Source organism: Antrostomus carolinensis, unplaced genomic scaffold, assembly GCF_000700745.2.
Source record: "Antrostomus carolinensis isolate BGI_N321 unplaced genomic scaffold, ASM70074v2 scaffold15837, whole genome shotgun sequence".
NCBI classification, from domain to species: Eukaryota; Metazoa; Chordata; class Aves; order Caprimulgiformes; family Caprimulgidae; genus Antrostomus; species Antrostomus carolinensis.
In genome coordinates, this window is record NW_010325463.1 from 12,780 (window position 1) to 34,138 (window position 21,359).

The 21,359-nt window shown below is 42.4% G+C and overlaps 1 protein-coding gene across 1 annotated transcript; it reads right to left on the reverse strand.

The window, feature by feature from the left end:
• Positions 1-1,031: 1,031 nt before the first annotated feature.
• Positions 1,032-20,647, reverse strand: BBS2 (Bardet-Biedl syndrome 2; the record flags this gene model as incomplete). The annotated part of the gene is made up of 16 exons (XM_010171227.1): positions 1,032-1,484; positions 2,507-2,655; positions 3,381-3,493; positions 3,950-4,087; positions 4,602-4,733; positions 5,567-5,696; positions 7,058-7,229; positions 7,777-7,921; positions 8,859-8,998; positions 10,882-11,017; positions 12,302-12,388; positions 13,689-13,793; positions 16,225-16,302; positions 19,568-19,630; positions 19,908-20,033; positions 20,420-20,647. Coding segments are annotated over 16 exons (2,049 nt in total), but the record flags the coding sequence as incomplete, so codon positions are not given.
• Positions 20,648-21,359: the final 712 nt, after the last annotated feature.

Genomic DNA, 21,359 nt, shown 5'->3' on the forward strand with positions numbered 1-21,359 from the left:
AGCTCCTGCTGCAGATGGGAAGTGAGGGAGCTCTGTGCCTTTGGCAGCACAGTTCTCTGTACTGAAGGGGCTGAGGCAGCAGCAAGAGGCAGTTTTGGGGATTCAAACACACAGCAAGAATTACATTCCCCAGTCAGCTGGTTGCACGCTCACCAGTCGCTCTGTGATGAAATGTGGGCTGCTGGCTTGGATTCAGTAGTGGCAAATAAGAGACAGACCAGTTACAGGATACAAATACTCCCAAGAAGCTGCCCAAGAACTCTGCTTCAAGGAGGTGGACTGCCTCCTCCCCGCCCACATTGCAAACACCCACCCATGCAGTGGTAGATGCCATGAATGCTGCAGAAGCTGGGAGCAGGGGCCCAGCCTCCATCCTGTGCAGGGTATTTTCAGCTTCTAGAAGAAATTTACTTTGGGAAAGATTCTAAAATATCTTTAGATCTAAGATACAGCCTTTACTGTAATATTTTAATCCAATTCTAAGAGATTCCACAATTAATAAACAGATTTGAGCCAGGAGCCAAGAGATTTTTCAATACCTTCTTCTTTTGATCCCATGAAGCACTGCCAGCTCTTCAGAAGCACGCACCAGCTTGGGTGTGTAGTTTGTTTTTGTTGTTCCTGAAATGCACCCTTGCCCACCTCAGTATCTGCAGTTTTTTTCCCAGCAGCAGCACAGAACCAGTAGCTGGAAGCAAAACCTCCCGCAATCCAGGTGTGGGGAGAGCGTCAGGTATGAAACAGCCCCCTTCCTACCTGTGTGGATCGTGAACTGGATGGTGCTCAAAGATCTTCTGGCTTAAAAGCCAGCAAGGAGACATGATCCCTTTGGTGCTCCTAGTGCACCGAGTTGCAGTTTACCTAGAAAGCAGCACCTCCCTGCAACGAAACCTGGGATTCTTCGACACTGAGAGTTCAAGTGCTTAATGTGCTCAGAAACTACACAGCAAAACCAGAAAAGTGGCTTGGGTTTTTTTTCCCCCAACAAATAAACATAACCACATATATCTCCCCAATTAAATCAGCCCAAAAGCAGTCAAACCAGTCTATGTTTTAATGGAAAAAATGGATGTCTTAACTACAAAATATATTAAAATACATAAATAAGTGACTGTAAGAAAAATAACTGTTCCAAGGTTATACCTCTGTCTTGCATAAATATCACATCTGCACTTAAACTCTGATGCTTTCCTCACGAAGCTCGCTGGCCTTTGGCCTGCTCAGTAACATTTATTGCCTGCTGGCTTAACTAAAACCTCACCTTTGCCATTATCTCACCCTAGAGTGGAGTAGAGGATGGAATTAACTGCTTGTCCGTTATTTCCCCGCTGCATGGAAACAGAAACACTTCTCTGTGCAACTGCTGCTCCTCCCATATTAAGAAGAGGCTGTTCCCACACACATTATCCTGAACAGCATATTAAAGTTGTTGCTTCTTATTGCGTCCCGACAAGCACTGATCACTTGTGTTTTGGGTTTGCCAACTGTAAAGAGAAAAAAAGAAAAGAAAAAACACTTCAGTTACTGAGTAAGAAACTGGTAAAAATACTTATTAGGTTTAGTCTGAAAATTTAGGAGTTTCTTTGAAATATTTTTAAACACACAGTAAAGTGCCACCTTTTTTCTAATAAATAAAATCCTTTCCAATACATAAATAAAATCCTTTCTTTAAAGAATTTTCAGTAGTGCAATGATAGTAGGGCTTAAAGGGCTTGTTGAAAAGGGAATGCTCTAAGCACACCAAAAAATTACCTCCCTTCCTCAAAGACCTACAGAACTAATAACACAGATAAACAGCCTTGCTTAACTTCATAGTTTGTTTTTTTTAAAGCAGAATCGTAAATTAAGAACTGAACCACTACTTTAAAAATGTTCTTAAAATTGTGTTCAAGAAAACTAGTGATTTCTATACCACTGCTTTGAACTGTTCTTTCTAAAACTGTGATCCCAGATGATACTGGACACTCACTGTTCACTGTTGCAGGCAACAGGCTATGACTGGAAAATGAAAGATGACTTCTACTAATTTAGCTTCAGGCCAAAAATCCTGAAGTCACTTAACTAGCCCAGGTGGCCTCAGAAGCACATAGAATCAGAGAATGGTCTGGGTTGGAAGGCACCTGAAAGCTCATCCAGTTCCAACCCCCTTGCCAGCAGCAGGGACACCTTCCACTAGACCATGTTGCTCAAAGCCTCATCCAACCTGGCCTTCAACACTTCCAGGGAGGAGCAGCCACAGCTTCTCTGGCCAACCTGGGCCAGAGTCTCACCACCCTCACACCAAAGAATTTCTTCCTCACATCTCATCTAAACCTCCCCTCTTTCAGCTTAAAGCCATTTCCCCTTGTTCTGTCATTAACTGCCCTTATAAAAAGTCCCTCCCCATCTTCCTGGAGCCCCTTGAGGTATTATTGGAAGGCCGCCAGAAGATCTCCCCTAAACCTTCTCTTTTATCTGCTTCAGCAGGGCCCAAGACTCCGTGTTCCCTCCAAAAACACATACTCACCACGTAAGCGCCCTGCCCTCTGGATGGCCTGATTAACTGCTTTCAGATTATTCAACAGCTCTGTGTGATTGTTGCAACGGATTTTGTATTGATTTATTAAATCCCTGTTAAGATCATACAGCTCGATGTATCGTGCCTTCATGTTTTTCCTGGGGAAACAATCAAATAACTGAACGTTATTTGTATCTCTGGGGATAAAAAAAGTCATTCCTGGTTTGCCAATATAAAGGTGTAGGGGTACATGGTTGTGATGGCTACCACGGTTACCCACATGCCTGCCAGTGACAAGGCAGACCTGTCTAGGCATGTTGGTTATACTCATTATTTCACTGAAAAAAGAAAAAAAAAAAAGGTCTATTTTGGCAGTTATTTTATCCAGCAACCCAAAGAGGAGATGCCCCTCTCCCCAGTGAAAGTCACACTGCTCTGTGTTAGCTCAGAACTCTTTACTGCTGCTCTTGATAGGACATTAGCAGGAGAACACAGTGAGTCAGAGCAAAAGGACTGACACCTACAATTTATTTCTTGGTGTTCTCAGAAGTTCACACACCACAGACAATTTTTATTGCCTTCTTCCCTTATTGTATCATTTTTAATTGTCTCACCATCTTGAGGTTGATTCACCTCACCTGCTCCATGCTAAACCCCTACCTCTGCCCTTCTGTCTTCCTCAGACTGGTTTTCCACCTCAAGAACAAAACAAGGCTCAAGGAGAGCTCATGGTGGGACCAGCAAAGGTACCAATTCTACATCAAGAGTTGTAACTAGGCAACTCCTGTATCACACAAATGGGTTTTTGTGCCTTTTTCTGCCTGAGAAGCAAAGAGTGTCTGTTCTAAACCCAGATCACACAAGCTAAGCAGCAATTGCTCACATGTGTCCCAGGAGTCGTGCATCTTCTGCCTGAACCAGCATGCTGCGGATGAGGTTGGAGTGTTCAGCCATGTCAGCAGTGAGCCTCTGATTCACTGCGTGGTGTTCGTCCACCTGCCCAAGGCAAACAGTCAGGAGAAAGGGCCTCCAGCACTCTGGGCATCCAGGTAATTGTTTAAGCTAAACCTCAGCCCAGTGGAACAGGAAATAACATCCCAACTTAACCCACCAGCTGATCCCTGGGACTATTATCCTTCCCCTCACCCCCTGGCTGCCAGAGCCGCAGAAGCGGGGGGATCAGGCTGAGATACAGACCTTGCTCCCTAACCCAAATCCACAGCTCAGTCTCCCAGGCAACATATTTACATTATTCTGAACAATCAATTGCTGGGGACCAAGGGCCTGTTCTACAGAAGAAAGAATTAACAAAGTTGAGGGTGTCCCATTGTCTTCACGTAGAATATCCAGCAAGCCAGCATCACTGATTTCCATGAAGAAGATAAAGCAGTTTAGAGATCCTCTAATACAAACGCTTAGCTGCCAATTTAGAAATGCCTGATGCCTCCTCACCTTGACCAACACTTTCCGCAGCTCCTCAAAGTACGCAGGGAAATCTGCTTCCACCTGCAAATCTTCAATGGCCAGGAAGGAGGCCATCGACTGGATAATGTCACCAGCCAGATCAATATCATCTGTGTTGATGGTAATCTGTCAGAAAGGAAAGCAAGCACTTCAGTGCTCTTCCGTGCCAAAACATCTCCCAGAACTGCCCAGCAGCGCTGCCTTTCCAACAGGGATCGAAGGCTCAAAGCTCTTCATTCTATTAACAGGCAAAACTATTGCATGAGCAAGCTCTACAGCTTTCAGGAGATTTCCAAGGGGTTTTTATTCAGGCCTGGGGCCAAGAGGTCATCTGTGCGTACAGACCAGTGCAAAAGTTACAGGCAGCCTTTGTGCCGCGAATTACGGCTCTCTGAAAATACTCTGTGTGGGAACAAATACCTGCCTACAAATTTGTAGGCTAAGCAGTTTTTCTTCATTAACAGGTCCTGGAATTTTACCCACTAACAGTAAACAGACCCAAAAGTTTTCAAAAACATCCTTAAAACATGAGTACTTCCCCTGCCTGTTCAGTCATCCTTCATTTTTACTGCCTCATGTTGGCACCACCCTTGTGCAGGATAATTAAACCGACATTCCCCTTGTCCGTGAAGACACTCACCTCTCCACCAGGCTTGATTTTGATGCAGAGCTGTCCTGCATTCCGAAGGGAAGTGAAGCACACCTGAAAGGGAGCGCTCTGAAACTCTGCATCCTCTGGGAGCAAGAAGCTCTGGTTCAGCCACATAACAATCTTGCAAAAAGAAAATGAAAAGCATCAGCCATCCCCTGTGTGGAAAGCTGCAGAGCCATGTGATGTCCCTGCACATGACGTGCCCCAGGGCTCTCTTTTCAGAGTATTCTGGAAATTTCATTTACTAAATGTCATCCCCTAAACCCATGCCATGAAGTTGTTAGAATAAGGACAGTTGAATCCTAGCTCCAAAGCTGAATATTCCTAAGAAAATCCAATCCAACAGCCAGAGATCTCAGCCCAAGGTTAAAACATAAGGCCAGGCCTTGAGACTGGAGAAAGCTGGGAACAAGGCTTGGTTCTACCTCAAGAACTTCAAGGAAAGTTTCATTTCATCGTGGTTTTTGCCTTGGCCTTTTAAGGTAGTAAAGGTCAGGTAAATATAGCAGAGCCCTGCACTTATGAGGGAAACGACCAGCTCTAATTGCTGCCATCCTGCAGTTCAGATCTTTGAGAACCAAAGCTACAGCCCTGCTGCTTATCTGTTGTGAAACTGAACCACTGTCTGGGCACTGTGCTGCCTTTTGCCTGTTCTCTGCTCACTTCTAAAATACATCACTCACTGCTCCTGCTGCTGCTGGCATCCCATTACCTGTCACACAGCAAACACCTCATGTTCTCAGGCTGTTAGTTCCTGCAGCTGCAGGAATTCCTGGAGCAGGGAATGCCTCAATTGAGCCAAGCCAAGGTGTAACACACAGACCCCAAAGGCCAGCAGTGCAGTCACTGCATAATTTTTCCTTTGCTTTTGGAAATCCCAAGCTCATTGCAAACCCTCCACCTGCAGTAGCTGCACACAGGACTGGGAAATGGGAAGCAGAGCAGACACTCACCCTTTGTGGCCTCTCGTTTGTTGTACAATTAACAAAGCTCAGTGGCTCCGTGGCTGACTCCGGGCTGCTCAGGGCATACATGGAAAAGCGGGGAAGCTGTCTTGTCAACTCAAACACATGGAACTGTGTGCTGGAAACAATCCAAAGGAAAAACAGTCAGTTACAAACATACCAGGGATTCACTTATTGCAGCACTTCCCAGTCCTTCTTTAGCTGGCTACTGACATCAGCAGCTTCCAGATATGCAATCAGCTGTGTACTGTTTCCCAGAAAAAACACTGGAATTTGGAAATTCCAGGCCCATTTCATCACGAGGCTGAATGATTCCTCCCTGCTGCTTACATTTTCCATGATCCTTTCCATGAAATATATTCTCTAGGCTAACAGATTTAAGATCTTACTATGGGATTGAATATTTGCTTTCCAGGTTCGGTGAAATCTTATTAAAAGCAATAATAAAGACAAACAGAAACCAAAAAGGGAATTCAGTCCCATAGGTTCTTTTTGCAGCGGTTGGCTGGTTCTCAAATTATACCTCCCTGCTCAGGAAAAGGAAGCTGCTTCCTGGGGCACCACCAGTTCTTGCAGATGTGAGCAGGGAGAAAGGTGGTGTCAAGTGTACGTGAAGAGATATTTTATTTCTATGGGAAACTGGCAAAGTGTTGTCTTGAAATCAGGGCTACACTACTTTCTACTTGTCCTGAAGACAATCGGGCTCAGGGTTATTTTATAGCTTGACAGACACCACTGTGCCTCCAGATCTGCTCCAGTACTTCATCCAGAGCAGCCATCATTGAGGGCCTGGAGAGGCAGCCACTTAGCAGCAGCCTGGACACAGCCCCAACCTCTCCCAGCTCCCTCCAGAGACCCACAACAAGGCATCTCCTGGGCAAGAAATGCTCACTGTCCCCTAAAGGCAGAGCTGGAGCACAGGATCCCAGAACTGCCTGGATTGGAAAAGTCCTTTAAGCTCATCGAGTCCAACCACGAACCCAACACTGACAAGTCCCCAACTAACCCATGTCCCTCAGCACTATGTCTACACCACTCTTCAATCCCTCCAGGGATGGGGACTCCACCACTGCCCTGGGCAACCCCTTCCAATGCCTCAGAACCCTTTCAGCAAAGAAATTCTTCCTCACATCCAATCTCAACTGCCCTGGGCACAACTTGAGGCCATTTCCTCTCGTCCTGTCACTTGGTCCTTGGTTGAACAGATCCACCCCCACCTCTCTCCACCCTCCTTTCAGGGAGTTTCAGCAGGTCTCTGTGACTCCAGAGCATTCAGACTTTGGAGAAGAGCTCAGCATCACAGGTGCAAAAGAGTTTTTAAGAAAGCATTCCAGCTCTCCTTCCAGTGACACCAACAAGTGGGGCACCAGGGAATTAATGGTGCACTTCCCATGGGACAAGCACAAACCCACATCATTGCTGTTTCCTGGTCACACAGTTAGCTCTGGCGACCAGCAGAGATCTCAACACAAAACTCACCTGTTCCTGTAACCCACAAAGGCTTTGATGTGCAAATCCACAGGGACATCTTTGGGTGGAGTAAGGGGAACACGAACACAACTGGAGAGGTTCTGGAGACTGGGGTGTACCACGTGGCTTTCTCCTTCAAATATGCCCTCAGCAAAGATCAGCACAGCACGGATGATTGTGTCTTAGCAACAGGAAGAAAAAGCAGTTCCTAAATTAACAGCTGTCCTCTGGCAAACCACTGCTGTTTTTAGAATTAAGCACCATCAACTCTTTACACCCCTCCTTGGAATTGTTAAAATATCCCAGGTGCCCAGCAGTACCACACCTGTTTGCTGTCTTGGAGCAGTTCCAGTTTTACATATAAAGCCAGCTGAGGCCCAGCTGCATTCACAAAACACCCTCACTAACATGGCTGTAGGTTAATGTTTAGAGTCAACACAACACAAGGAGTGTTGCAGGGATCGTCAAGACTCATTTCATCCAAGTTAACATTTAACTGTGTTGGAAAATAACACAGAACAAGAAACAAATTCCATCAAACTCCTTTCCCCTCCCCGAGAGCTATCAAAGAAACACAGCTTGATTTAAAACTCTCTGAAAGGAAAGCAACCACAAAGGGGAAATTACAGACAGTAAAGGGGAGACAGGCAAATCATCAGCTAAATATAACTAAACATTTGCATTAATTTACATGAAATGAATGTCAATGGTTGGAGGTTACCACTCACCATTTGTGGTGGAAATACAGAGCTCCACATGGGCAGACTGGCTGTCAGAGCCCAGGTTAACTGAGAGGGCTGTCTGGAGCTGGGTATTTGCTGGAATCACACCTCTCTGCCCATCAGCTTCCTTCAACTGAGCGTTCAGTTCGGCCTGTTGCAAAACACACACCCTTCAGTACCAGAATGTCAACATTTTAATTCAAGCAACCTAGAAAACATACACATAAGTCAGGTGTTTTTTTTCTTGCAGGAGAAGGTTGTATGACAGCAATTCCCAGCCACTTCACATTGCTATGAATAGCAACTGGATTAGCCATGGAGCTGTGGACACCTGTGCTACAATTTGTTCGAGTGCTTTATTGCAGATGGAGCTCAGCTCTGTACCCAAACCTTTATTCAGAAAAGCACTTAACGTGTATTCAGTTTTAAGCACAAGCTTATGTAATTCCATGCTGTGGTGGTTTGGGTGGATTCACCTTGTTATCAACTGTTATCAACTTTCTTTCTCATAATAAGTCTGAACTGATACACTGAAACTAAAATACAGCTATTCTAATTACTAAAAAGAAAATGAACTCTATCCTAGCAAAACCAGGACACATGCTTTCGCTATGGTGGCCATTTACTGTTCAAATACGAGTCTGCTTTTCCTCAGACTATTTTTTGAAGCTCTTAATTTCTGCACCTTCACCATCAAGCCACAAGTGTGGCTCCTATACCCTGGCAGTGCTCCCATCCACCTGATCCTCTCAAACAATCCCCTCTGACCCCCCACTCAGTTCATGCATTGACAATTACAATTTGCAGTCAGAAGCCAAAGCACAGAGCTGAACAGAATCCAACTCCAAACACAACTGCTCTGGCAAGACAAAGGAGCAAGGAAAATGTTACTTATTAAAATACAAAAAGCAAGTTCTGAACTTGCACAAGGAGCAAGCCAGATGCAGAAGCAGGAATCCCCAGCAGACAATCTCGCTGCATCCTAACAGGTTACAGCTCTGACTTGTCTGGACTGACCCAGGACCGCTTGCCAGATTACTCCAGATTTATCACAATAGAAAGGTGTGATTTGGCCCTGCACATTGTACCTTTGCATTTTCCTCATAATTTCTTAATTCCAGCAGCAGATTTTGTTTCTTTTGACTAAGTTCTCGGATCAGATCCTGCTCAGCACTGGTATCCATCAGGTTTCCTTTCATCTCCTCACCTCCTGGCAGATAGCCTCGGACTGTACAGAAACAAAACACAGCCCATTTCAGCAAAGCCTTTCACAACCTCCCCAAAACTTTAATTTCTGTAACAAGTCCCCCTTGTACCACCTCAACAGCAGACACTGGTTCTTCAGCTGGTACTGCTCAGCTAAAAACCTGAGTGTTGATTTATACCCACAGAGGCTTTGACTTTCCGGGTGATCAGGACAAGAGAACTGCACATTTGAAAAAAGTAAAAAGGTGAATTTCCAGCCTGTCTTTAAGCTGTCTTCACCTGACCAGACAAGTGTAATGCCAGGTCCTTTTGTGAGAGGATTCCCACTTCAATCATTCTTTCAGGTGCTTAGGCAAGTTTGTAATTATGCAAAATTAATAAAATATGTACCTGGATTTCTAGAGGTGGTCAGAGAAGTTGGTAGTGTCTAGAAGTGACTGTAAGTCATTGTCAGTCAGCCAGTAAACAAGATTTACCCGCACTAGTTTTTCCCCAAATCAAGAGATACTTCACTTCAAAACCTGTTTCCCTGTAAGCCCAGTGGAGCAGAGAGTTATGGAAATATCTCTAACTGCCTGTGGAGACAGAAGAGCTGAACAAAGATGCTTGCTATAAACTTCCATGTTGCTCCAGGGCTGTGTGCTCTGGTTGCAGCTGACAGTGAAAGCTAGGAACAAAAAAATCTTTTACCTGTGAAGAATATGCTGCCTGACTATGTAATCCCAGTAAAGAGTTGCAGGAAACTTGAAAAACATGTAGTATGCATGCTGTCCTCTGATGAAAGGACCCGCTTTCTTATTTCTGAGTGAATCACTCATTTAAAAGGAGAGCAAGACAGAAAACACACTGAAATGCAGAAGAACACCTGATGTGAAAGGATGCTGGCCCTAAACAGAACTCTAATGACAAGGGCTATGAGAACCCCAACAATGGGGCTACTGCTATTTAACAATGACTAAAGGCTCCAGCCTCAAGTGATCCCCATTGTGCCAAGGTTTATGATGTATCCATCAGAAGAGCATGATTATGTTCATGATATTAACCTACACAGCTCTGCTAGGACAAGGTATCTTAAGAACCATGTACAAAGTTCCCCCACTGTAAACTTGGGGAAAAGGTTGATATGCTGAAGCCCAGGAGTAGCACATCCCCACAGCCTGGGATTAAGACAGGCAGCAAAACACTGTGCTATTTAACAGGGACAGGCTTTTGTTCCAAATGGGTTGTGCCAGACTTGCTTGTCTCAGGCCACTGACACCAGGCAGTTGGATAATCACACCAGGGTCTTTCCTGAAGCCTCTCCTGTATATTCGTGCTGAGCTTATTTAAATAATCCCTGATAATATTTGTTTCCACTCACAGTAACCAGGTCTGACTTCTTGAATGCACAGTGGGATAAATCCACCCGTTCTCCAGTCTCAGGATAGCATTTTCCAGGAAACAAAGGGCTGTTAACTACTACTCATCTTCAGAAGAAAAACAAAACACACACTCCTTTAGCTCTCTAAACCCCTTTACTCACCGTAAAGCAACCAAAGAATTATCACATATAGGAAAAAGTATTTCCTATATGTTCACCTGTAATAGTGTTGCCTGAAGAACCACAGTCTGTACTGAATATACTTATCTTTGTATTATTAGGATAGGACTTCTTCTGTTAGGCAAATGAATTTTGATGGCTTCTTGGATCATAATGAAACACAGGCTGATTACCACAGAGAAGGCAATATTCAAAATCCTGTTTGCAGATAGCATAACTCAAAATTCCCTTAACTTTGCATAAAGCAAAGGGAATTTGGCACACAAGATGCCTATGGAACCGAAACAACGTTTAGTTAACCTAAGATGATGTGATGTGCCTGATATTACTGTGTATTAAATTAATATCCTGAACAACGCTCTTACCTTCACCATCAACTGAACAGCAGATTAACTGGGTGCTCCCATCCATTCTGTAATCTCCCTCCACCACTCCTGCAATCGAGGAAGCAAAATTGTCCTTAAAGATGACCTCCCCAGTTCGGTCACTGCGTGCATCAACCTGGAACAACAAGGAGTTCCAAGGTGCAGTGTGAACAGAAAAGCTAACTCCAAAACAGACACCATGCTGTACTCTGAGCTGTTAACCAAAAACCAGCTCCACTCACGGAACTGCAGGTCAGCTTGCAGCTCTGCTGATCAGAACATCGCACATGAAAAAAACATACCATCAGGAAATGACTTCTAGACAGACTCAGCTAGAAGGAACTGCTCTTCAGAGATGCTTCCCTAAGAGGAAGGAAAGAAGCGGACTGCGAGCCTGCACTGGGAAGGTTACACACACGTGAATGCAGCAACGATGGCACTACACCAGAAATAACTTTTAATGTGATATTTGCAATCTCTCCTCTCAGCTGCAGCCCGTGTCTGCCGAATTATTTTTATACACAAATAACACAATTTTTAATTATCTTCCATTGGAGAAGAACAGAGAGAGGGGCTTGGTTCTGTGCAGTGTGTCTTTTCCAAAACACAGGACCCAGCATTACTCTTTCTAGGAGTTATGGACTGTTGCAGACCAACAAGTGTAGGGTAGAGACTGGCCAGTGGAAAAGAACAGAAAAAAAGAGTAAAGCAAGGAGAGGTTCTCTCTTTAACAATGTCATACACCTAATCCAACATAAGTTACAACATATCTGAGCTCCAGACTGCCAGCTTGATATGAAGTTAATTAAATTCCCCTAGGCTAATGAGAGTAATGAGAGGTATGAAGAAAGAAGCATAGCTTTACAAAAAAACCTGCCAAGCTGTGTCCAGGAGACATCTGGAAGCTAGAACAGTCATTTCTGGCAAAGGGGAATACCAAAGAACAGGCTTAAGAGACTAGGACTAAGCTGTATAGAATGTCTTTACATAAGATTAAATAATGCTTGCTTGATTAATCCTGCCATAATCAAGACTGACTGTTACACCATTTTGTCTTCCCTGTAGTCTGAGAACATTCAGGAAACATGGCAGAGGATTATTAGCATGTGCTCAAGACACAGCTGAACAGAGACACTCAAGAGCTCTAGGATGTGGTATATGATCTCTGCTACCAGGGAAACAACTTACCACACCTTAGCAATTGACTCAGCTAGGCAGAGGAAACAGTTTTGCTCTGATCTTGCACTTGGCACAGGGTTCACCAGCCAAACGAGGTTTACTGCAATAGTTCTTCAGCACTCTTGTTTTCAACAGTCTCTCTTTATTTTTTTTGGCTGTTCTCCTTCAGACAATTTAACAGTCTTGTTCAAACACAGCTTCCAGATTTACAGCTCCTCATTTCTCCCCTGTATAAACTCACCTTCCCGTTGGACCAGCCAGTGATCAGCTCACACACACCATCAGAGTTGAGGTCAAACGCATGTATGCTCATTGCGTGGTTCTTAGACTGAGCACAGGAAAAAAAAAACCAGGAACAAATTAAGCCTGGATATGTTTTCTAAATTGCATATGCTTGAAACATCTAAGATACAGGAGAATGAGGCTACAGAGATTACAGAAAGGAACAGAAAAATCTCTCTTTAACAGGAAGTTTGAGCATTGCTATTTGTAAGGTCACACACACACACACTTATGAGATCTTAGCCCTTGCATTACAGATCTAAACAGGAAGTTTGAGCATTGCTATCTGTAAGGTCACACACACACACATATGAGATCTTAGCCCTTGCATTACAGATCTAGTCCATTGCTCCCAAAGGTTCTTGCCTTTAAATACATTTTCATCCAAGCAGATGATTATAACTCACAAAAATGAAGTGTAAAAAGCCAAATTCTCTAGGACAAATGAAAAAATCAGGGCTTCAACACTGTCATAAAATGAGACCACTGAGGAAAGCCACTGGCCTCTTCCTGCCAGCTCCCAAAGAACTCTTTCTCTTATTACTATTAAACAGACCATTCTAATCTGTGTTATATTAAGAATATTAAAATGAGCATCGGGAAAGGATCTTGCCAATAAGATTTGCTGCAGCACCAAACTGCTCTTGATCCAAAACATTAGCTTCGAACACAGCTAATGCAAGACTAATTCAGGCCCTGAAAACCAGATTATTGATTCAACACTACAGCCAGAGGCATTTTCTAACAGCAAACTCAAGTTTCTCTGTTGAATCTCCGTTGCTTAAGTGACCCTGAGAACCTGAATCATCCCTAGTTGTATGATTGTATCAGTGTGGTTTAAGCCACCACCACTTCCAAAGGCACTGAAGAAACTGACACAGTATTAATTTTGAATGTATCTATAAAAATAGGTTTTGTAAGAACAACGTGACATTAAGTGCTTGTCCTGGTTTTGCTAGGATTGAGTTAATTTTCTTCTTAGTAGTTAGAATAGCTGGGGTTTGGTTTCAGTGTAAGACTTGTTATGAGAACAACATTGATAAAAGTACTAATGTCATTAGTTGCTGCTGGAGCTCAAGGCCATCGTGTTTGGCTGGTTCACAGCTGCATTAGGACTGGTAGGGAGAAATGTAGTGAATAGCAAACCCAGAACTGGCATTTGGATGTGCCAATGAGGTATTCCAGATCATATCCCATCATATTTAGTATGGACAGTGCTATGCTCAGCAGAAAATTTCAAATTCATCTATGGAGTCAGGATAACAACAGAACAACCTGAGATTAGGTACCAAATCCCCTAGCAGCCCTTCAAGCTTTCAGTGATGAAATTCCAACCTCGGACTAACCTTAATCCTCCAGTAGCGAGCTGTCTTGTCGTAAACTCCCACTGTCCCATTAGCGAGAGCGTAGCCAAAGCGACTGCCATACATGGGGCTCAGCGCAGTAATAGTCTTGTGGGGGGAGAGGGGACGAGAGAGAAGTGAAAACTTCTGCATCTTCAAGTATCAGAGAACAGACTACACCATCTCTCTATCATATGAACTGTACACTACTTAAATGCTAAATAAGTCCATTGTAGGAAGCATTAAATACTGAAGCAGCTATTTTTAAAAATCAGTTTGAAATCACCAAAGGCCTTGCAGGATTTCCTCACACAAGCTGCACTGCCAGTGTTAAGATACCCTTCAGCAAAGATTGCAGGATTGCACTCAAACTGTGTGCTCTGATCAAGTATTTCCTACCACAAGCAGCAGCACAACTGCTTACAGGATTTCCGTGGTCACCAGTGCTAACACATTATCATTGAAAACCAACTCCAAACACACAACATTCCTTAAAGCTTCAGGAGCTGAGGATGTTAAGGAGTTCAACATTACACAGGCTGGGGAAAGCCCTAGAGATATTTTTGGTAAAAAAATCTTTGCCCAAGATTAGTGAGATAAAAATTAACAGCTCCCACAGTTGGATTTTTTCTGGAACGCAATCAGAACACCAGACCAGGCTAGGCCTGAATATATAACAGCTCCAGGGAAATACCCCAGTCGTTACTCAGCCTGTTTCTCACTTCTTTTTAAGACCCATTACCTTAAAATTTTTCATTGGGCTAAAGCTCTGAGTGCTTGGAAATGCAGGTTTTTCCACACACTAAGACTAGAGATTTTAATGTCAGGAGAAACAATTACAGTAAGTGTCTGGTCTTCTGTACAATGTAGCACAGGAGAGTTCTTTAAAATCCTCACAAACTTCTTAAACTCAGCTGACTGCTCCTTGATTTATTTTTTTTAACCATAAAACATGGTTTCTAAACTGCTGACCCTTCACAGAATCCCAGAGTGGTTTGGGTGGGAAGGGACCTTAAAGCTCATCCAGTTCCAACTCCCCCACCATCAGCAGGGACACCTTCCACTAGACCAGGTTGCTCAAAGCCTCATCCAGCCTGGCCTTCAACACTTCCAGGGAGGAGCAGCCACAGCTTCTCTGGGCAACCTGGGCCAGTGTCTCACCACCCTCAGAGTGAAGAATTTCTTCCATCTAACAGATCTTCTCCAAAGCTTTTCCCAAGTCACAACATCCTCTAAATTGTGAGCACCCAGTAAGGACAGAAGATCCCAGCAACAGTCAGAAACTCACAGAGGTAGCAACGCTGCATTTACACCCAATTGTCCCATTCCAAAATTCAAGAGTCACAACAATCTATCGTTCCAGTTTCACCAGAGCAAGTGATTAATCACAGAAAATGCAAACTATTCAAGTCTTGCAAAACAAGCACAGTTTATAAAGCCAGTGTCCTCTGAATTCACCGTCCTAAAAAGAAAGGTTTAGGTGCAGCTGTGTCCTTCTAAATTAGAACAGTAGGATTGTAACAGGCCTCTAAAAACTGCAGGTGTGAATTTAAAACAATTCTACTGTGAATCTGGAAATAAATCATACAAGAGGAATAGACTTAAAGCTTCCCTTTAACCAGAAATGACAACATGACTCCAGACTGGCTACTGTACAGACAGCAGAACGAATTACAGGCCCAGTTCTAATTCCAGCTACAGCAACAGCTTCCCTTCCTAGCACACTGCCCGGATTTGTCTCTTCGTAAGTGGTTTAATAGCCAACTAAGCCTTTAAGTCCCAATGTAGGCAAAGGGAAGATCTCAGATGCTCAAGGACAAAGGTCTGTAATGTTTCCTTACTCTACCCTGGGCCCAGAAGAGACATGGGAAGGCTAAGAAAACTCCTAAATGTAATGATAAGAGTATTTTACTCCTTTCTTAGCAACCAAAATTTAACAGTGGGGTTCTTCTCTCAGTTCTTAAGCTAAAGAGTAACTCCCACACCTTTTATTTATCCCTCTGTAAACCTACCTGCCCCCATACTTTACTTCAGGCACTATAGGCCTGTTTATACAGCCAGTGGGTAACTCCAATTGCAATATAAACCTCCAGCTTTGCCAGGGGAACCCTCTTCTACCCTGCAATGTGCTGTCTGGATACACACAGGGGCAAGTAACTTCATCATGGTTGTGCCAACGCATTTGAGGAAACTTGCAGAAGACATTCTTGTGCTCAGGAGGCACCAAGAGCTTCCATCACAACCCAGCAAACTTAGTCATCTTTGGACAGGGCCCTGACTTTCAGTCAAGCAAAAGTTACTTCCCTCAACCTAGTGAAAGGTTTGTAAATAAACAAAGCAAAAAACCCCTATCCATAATGAAAGATGTTCTTAAACTCTAACTTTTGCAGTTCTTGCAGAATAGATACTGTGCCAAGTAGTTAAGTAACTATTTAACTACACAATAAATTTAAACCCGAGTAACCAGAGAAGCTTTATAGTACACAGTAATTCCAGCTCCATCAGCAATTACAATAAACATTAGCTTGAAGTCATTTACCTCTGTCTCTGACATTTCTGCCACAATCTCATCTTCTTTAAACACCCGGATGTCAAAATCTTCAGAGCCAACAAGAAGCTAGGAAAAAAAAAATAAAGCCTACCTTAAAAAGAGTTATTCAAGCTAAGGAAATAACAAGGACATATTCTAGGACCCAGAGGTCAAATAAATATTCCAAGTCCAGCAACAAAGAGGTTTTAACAGCCGTATGAGAAGCTGCCAGCAGAACAAAAGGTACCCTCTGTCAAGGCAAGATTTCAGAAGTCTCCCATTGCCTGAGCATTAGTTATACCTTTTTTGTCAAGCTAGACTCTACAAAGCATAGTGAAATATCTGATAAGAATGAGAAAATACACTTTGAAACATCAGGGCTGTGCTCTTTTCTTACTGGAAAAGATTCAGCGTTAGAATTCATAACTGCAACTATACACATCAAAAATATGTTGTCTGCATTAGAACCGAGCTGCAGGTCTCCTGCTCCGACCTATACCACATGGGTTCAGAGAAACACCAACTCCCATCATCAGCCTGTGAGCAAAGAGCTGGGAAAAATAAAAATTACTGCTTAGCACTGAACATCCCTCATTTAAAAAATTCAGAACCAATGAATCCAAGGGGAAACTGCTCTAAACTGGAAGAGGGGAGGGTTAGATTAGATATTAGGAAGAAATTCTTCACTGTGAGGGTGGTCAGACACTGGAACAGGTTGCCCCAGAGAAGCTGTGGCTGCTCCTCCCTGGAAGTGTTGAAGGCCAGGTTGGATGAGGCTTTGAGCAACCTGGTCTAGTGGAAGGTGTCCCTGCTGATGGCAGGGGGGTTGGGAGTGGGTGAGCTTTAAGGTCCCTTCCAACCCAAACCAGTCTGGGATTCTGTGATTCTAAGTATCAAACCACCACTGCTCCTCCAACCTAAACCACTGGGCTGCCACTACTTCCAAGAATGGGTAAAATGGGCTTTAACTTGATGTAAATGTTTACACAAGTAGGACATCAGCACTGAACTGGGTCTTCTGCATTCTCATTCCTTGTAGTTTCTTACATCTTAGTTCTTCTCCTGTTTCCTAGTTGAGCAGGTAGAAGGTATTAACTGAACAGGAGGGTCCATGGAAAAGCATTTTCTAAAGATAGTGACAAGTCACAGCTTCTCTTTTGCAAATTGAGAAACCAAGGAACAGGTCTACTTAGTGCCTTGCCCATAAAGTCATCCATCAAATCAAAACCAAACAGAATTATAAATGAAAGTGTAAAACCTCGTAGTGTCTTTCACCACTGGAACCAATGAGTTTTCCATCTCTACTTGGCAGAACAGACACAAATCCATATCAAACCTGGATTTTTAAAAAGATTAAAGGCTTTTTTTCTTCCAAAGTAAAGCTGCTTCCAATTATGAAAAAACTAAATTACACCAAGCTAAGCTTATTGTAGCTACTAAAATAATTTACAACAAATAACATACAGAAGAGGTACAGATTAATTGTCAAGTCACAACTACCAGCAAAAAGTGACCAGCTAAAAGCACAAAAACCTCAAACAATTACTGGTGATTCTGCATTTCCCAGATGTGTTTAGATGACGTTTTTTCATTTAGTTTGATTCAACTCATCCACTTCAGTGACCTTCATTCGACTGGAATTTGGAAAAGCAAGGAAAAAGTTTTTCCCCCCAAGTCTTTGTCAAGATAGGACAAAATAACCTGTATTAAGCTAAAATCCTGAGGAAGACAGTGACTCCAACAAATTAGTCGTTAGCTACTAAATGACAGAAGTATATTCATGCAGTTTTAAAATCAGTCAACTTTAAATGTAGACTTGTTTTTACTGGGGCAGGAAGAACGGAAATGAAGCTAGCACACCCACTGATCTGATAAGACATAGCAGTAAACAACAAGATGTTCCTGTGCTTTTTCTCAGAACTTTGATTTTAAACCAGAGGTAGTTTCACAAAAGCCACAAATAAAACAATAAAAAACCGCTAAAAAATTGTAAAAAAAAAAATAATCTCAGTGAATACATGCTGGGCTAACTGGCAGGGTAAGTTAGCTGGATAATGCATCCAACTCTGCTGAGCTTGAAGTAGCATCAGATTACAGCAACTGATGAGAATTAACCTTTCTAAAACAGAACAAAATAGCAAAACAACAAAAAACATCTAGAAGCACAAGTGCAAAACATTTACAATTAGCACCACAGATCAGCTTCCTGGTTTCTGAATACTGTCTCCAATTTCTGCAACTGCCATTCAGCACATTAAAAAAAAAAAAAAATACACTCTAAGAGAAGCTGTGCAGAAATTGACTGGAAACCCTGAAATTTTTTCACTTCTTGAAGACCCCAATCAAGCAAAGGGTCTGTATCAGTTTAGTATTTGTAAAAAACACAGGAAAGGTGCAGAGGCCCTTTACACATCACTATAAATATCACATAGTCCAAGTAAACATTCCAAATGAGGGGTTTGGGGGAACTAGACAGAAAAGCTTAAGTAATTACAATTAAAATTGAAAGACAGTTGACAAAAGTATTTGTAGCAAGGTGATATAACATGGTATTTACTTGCATCTGACGTATACTAGGAAACCATTACTTTTCTTAAAGATTCGTATTTATAAGCATGATCCTTCAATTCATGGATGATGGAAGAACATTTACAACAGAGAGTGCCATACAAATTCATGACTTCATCCATCCCTTGCAGCCTGCATCAGAATGGCAGATCTTTCCTATGGTCGGTCTCACATCTTTTCAGCAAGATGCCTGTTACGAGTTATCTTCATTTTAAATCAGAAAAGCAAAGAATATTTCATTTCCCCATGAAGAAGCAGGAGGACTGAATGTGAACAGACTTCTTGACTTTACCAATCATAAGCTCTTCACAGCACAGCTTTTTACGAGCTCACTTTTACATCTAAGATGCTTGCAAGTTGTTTCTCTGAAACTTAAAGTATTTATAACTATGTTGAAGAAATACCACTGAAATAGATGCCTTGCAACTGATGATCACAGGCATTTAATTCTCCCGGTATAGTTAAGAAAAATGAGAGAAGTTTTCCATTACAGCTGGCAATCAATTCACCAAACCAAGGCATCAATGCTGTGCAGATCCCAGGTGTGCCTAGATTTACACACTGTGAGTAGTACCAGAGACCAGTGCTACTCCCTACACATGTGCTGAGCACTTGCTTGTATGGTCTTTGCCAGACCAGAGTCTGAAAAAGGCACAACTTCCACACAGGGATCATTTTAACTGGTCATATAAGTCAGTCATATTTGATAACCCATGGGGTTTTTATTATCATTTCACTACAAGACCATGAAAACAGCTGAATTCACATGTCAATGGTTACAAACCTCAGTTTTGCCGTCACCATCGAAGTCACACAGTGCTAATGAACGAACGTTGTCTCCAGTAACCTAAAATGAGAAAGCCAGTCCTCAATACTGATGATAGCTGTCAGAAGCTAAACTGTTTTTATCATCTCAGCTGCAACAGAACAATTGATACAGTCAACATTCAAGCAACATCTGAGTGCACTGAATACAGGACCAAAATACAGCTTAAGGCCTGAGAGAAATTAAGAAAGATCAACAACCAAATCAATATTTATATTATTAAAAAAAAAAATCAAAAGGAATTAGTGCCATTGAAAGAATCTTGTAATAACATCAAAAGCATTATGCGTAGCCTTACTGTCCAGAAGAGGTCATTTCCTTCATAATCAAAGCCCTGCAGGGCACAGTTTCCACCAATAATAGCAAGTGGCGACGAAATATCACCCAGCTTTCCAAGAACTATTGCACTGGCTCCATCTGAAACCTGCAGAGAAACATGAAAGGAAAAAGAAACAGCAGACAATGAGACATCACAGTACACAAACCAAAGAGAGCTTCCAACATTATCACCAGCAGTTTAGCTGAGCTCTGAATGCCTGGGTTTTTTTTCTAAAACATTTTGGCTTGCTAGGTGATGTGTGCCATATTATGAAAATTTGCTCTTGCACATGCACACACAGACAACATCACATTTGGATTTTTCTTTTGAAATATTCCAGATATTCTAAAGGCAAAACATTCTGAATACAGTCATATAACTAATGCAAAGAGCCAAAACAAAGTAATGTAAAAACTGTGACCTTTAGAACAGAAAGAAAAAGAAAACAATGAAGATACTAAAAAAAAAAGCTGAGAGTGACATTAACTTGCCTCTCTGTAAAACAAATCCGAGTTATTATACACATCGTAAGCCAATAAATTGGTCTGTGTTCCAACCAGGAGACAATCATAACCAAGCTGAGGGTTCAGCACCCCTGAAGTGAGGCAGGTGATCCCTTGATTAATGTTGAGAAGAGAAATGTCCGAATCTTGGTTACTTTGCACCATGCGGTTTGTGCTTGTTCTCTGCCCTCGGGCATGAGGATTATGAATAAAAACCTGCAGAAACAAAGATATAAATATTATCTCAGAGCAGGTCTGTGTTTGGATACAAACATTAAAGGCTCCTGTTTGGATAATAACTGTGATGGGGAAGAAGGGCTTTCACTCAACCACGGTGAGGACAAAAGATTGGGTTTTTTGATGACAATACTGTTTCTGACAGTTATCCTTTAATTTTAAACTATAGCAAAAAAAGGGAAATGGCAGGAAAATCTCTGCTCTGGCCATCAGAGTTGTACCATTATTATTGTTTCTGAAAAAGGCAACTGAGTCTTCAGAATAAGGCAAAAAAAGCAAACCAAAGAGAGCAACAAACCAAACAAATTACATCCAGCTGGTAACAGTGCTAGCAAAAAACCCCAAACATTTAGGCCTATTTAGCAGGTACCCATCTGTAACCTCCATCTGTAGGTAAACTTGGTTAATTTAAAAAAGGGCCTGTGATAATTAAGTTTTTATTCTCACTGACCAATATTCAGCCACTGTAATTATTGGGAGCAGGACATTATCCTTCACAACCTTTGCTTTACGACTGCACAGTCTGTCTCTCCACCAAACCCTTGTTCAACACTATTCCTAAACACTCCAAAATAAATTTATATGATAATAACACTAGGAACCATCACAGATGAACCATGTTTGTATTCACAGCAACCTCAATGCCTCTGTGGGTTTCTGCTTCAGCCCATGTTTGGTTTATGAGTTGGGT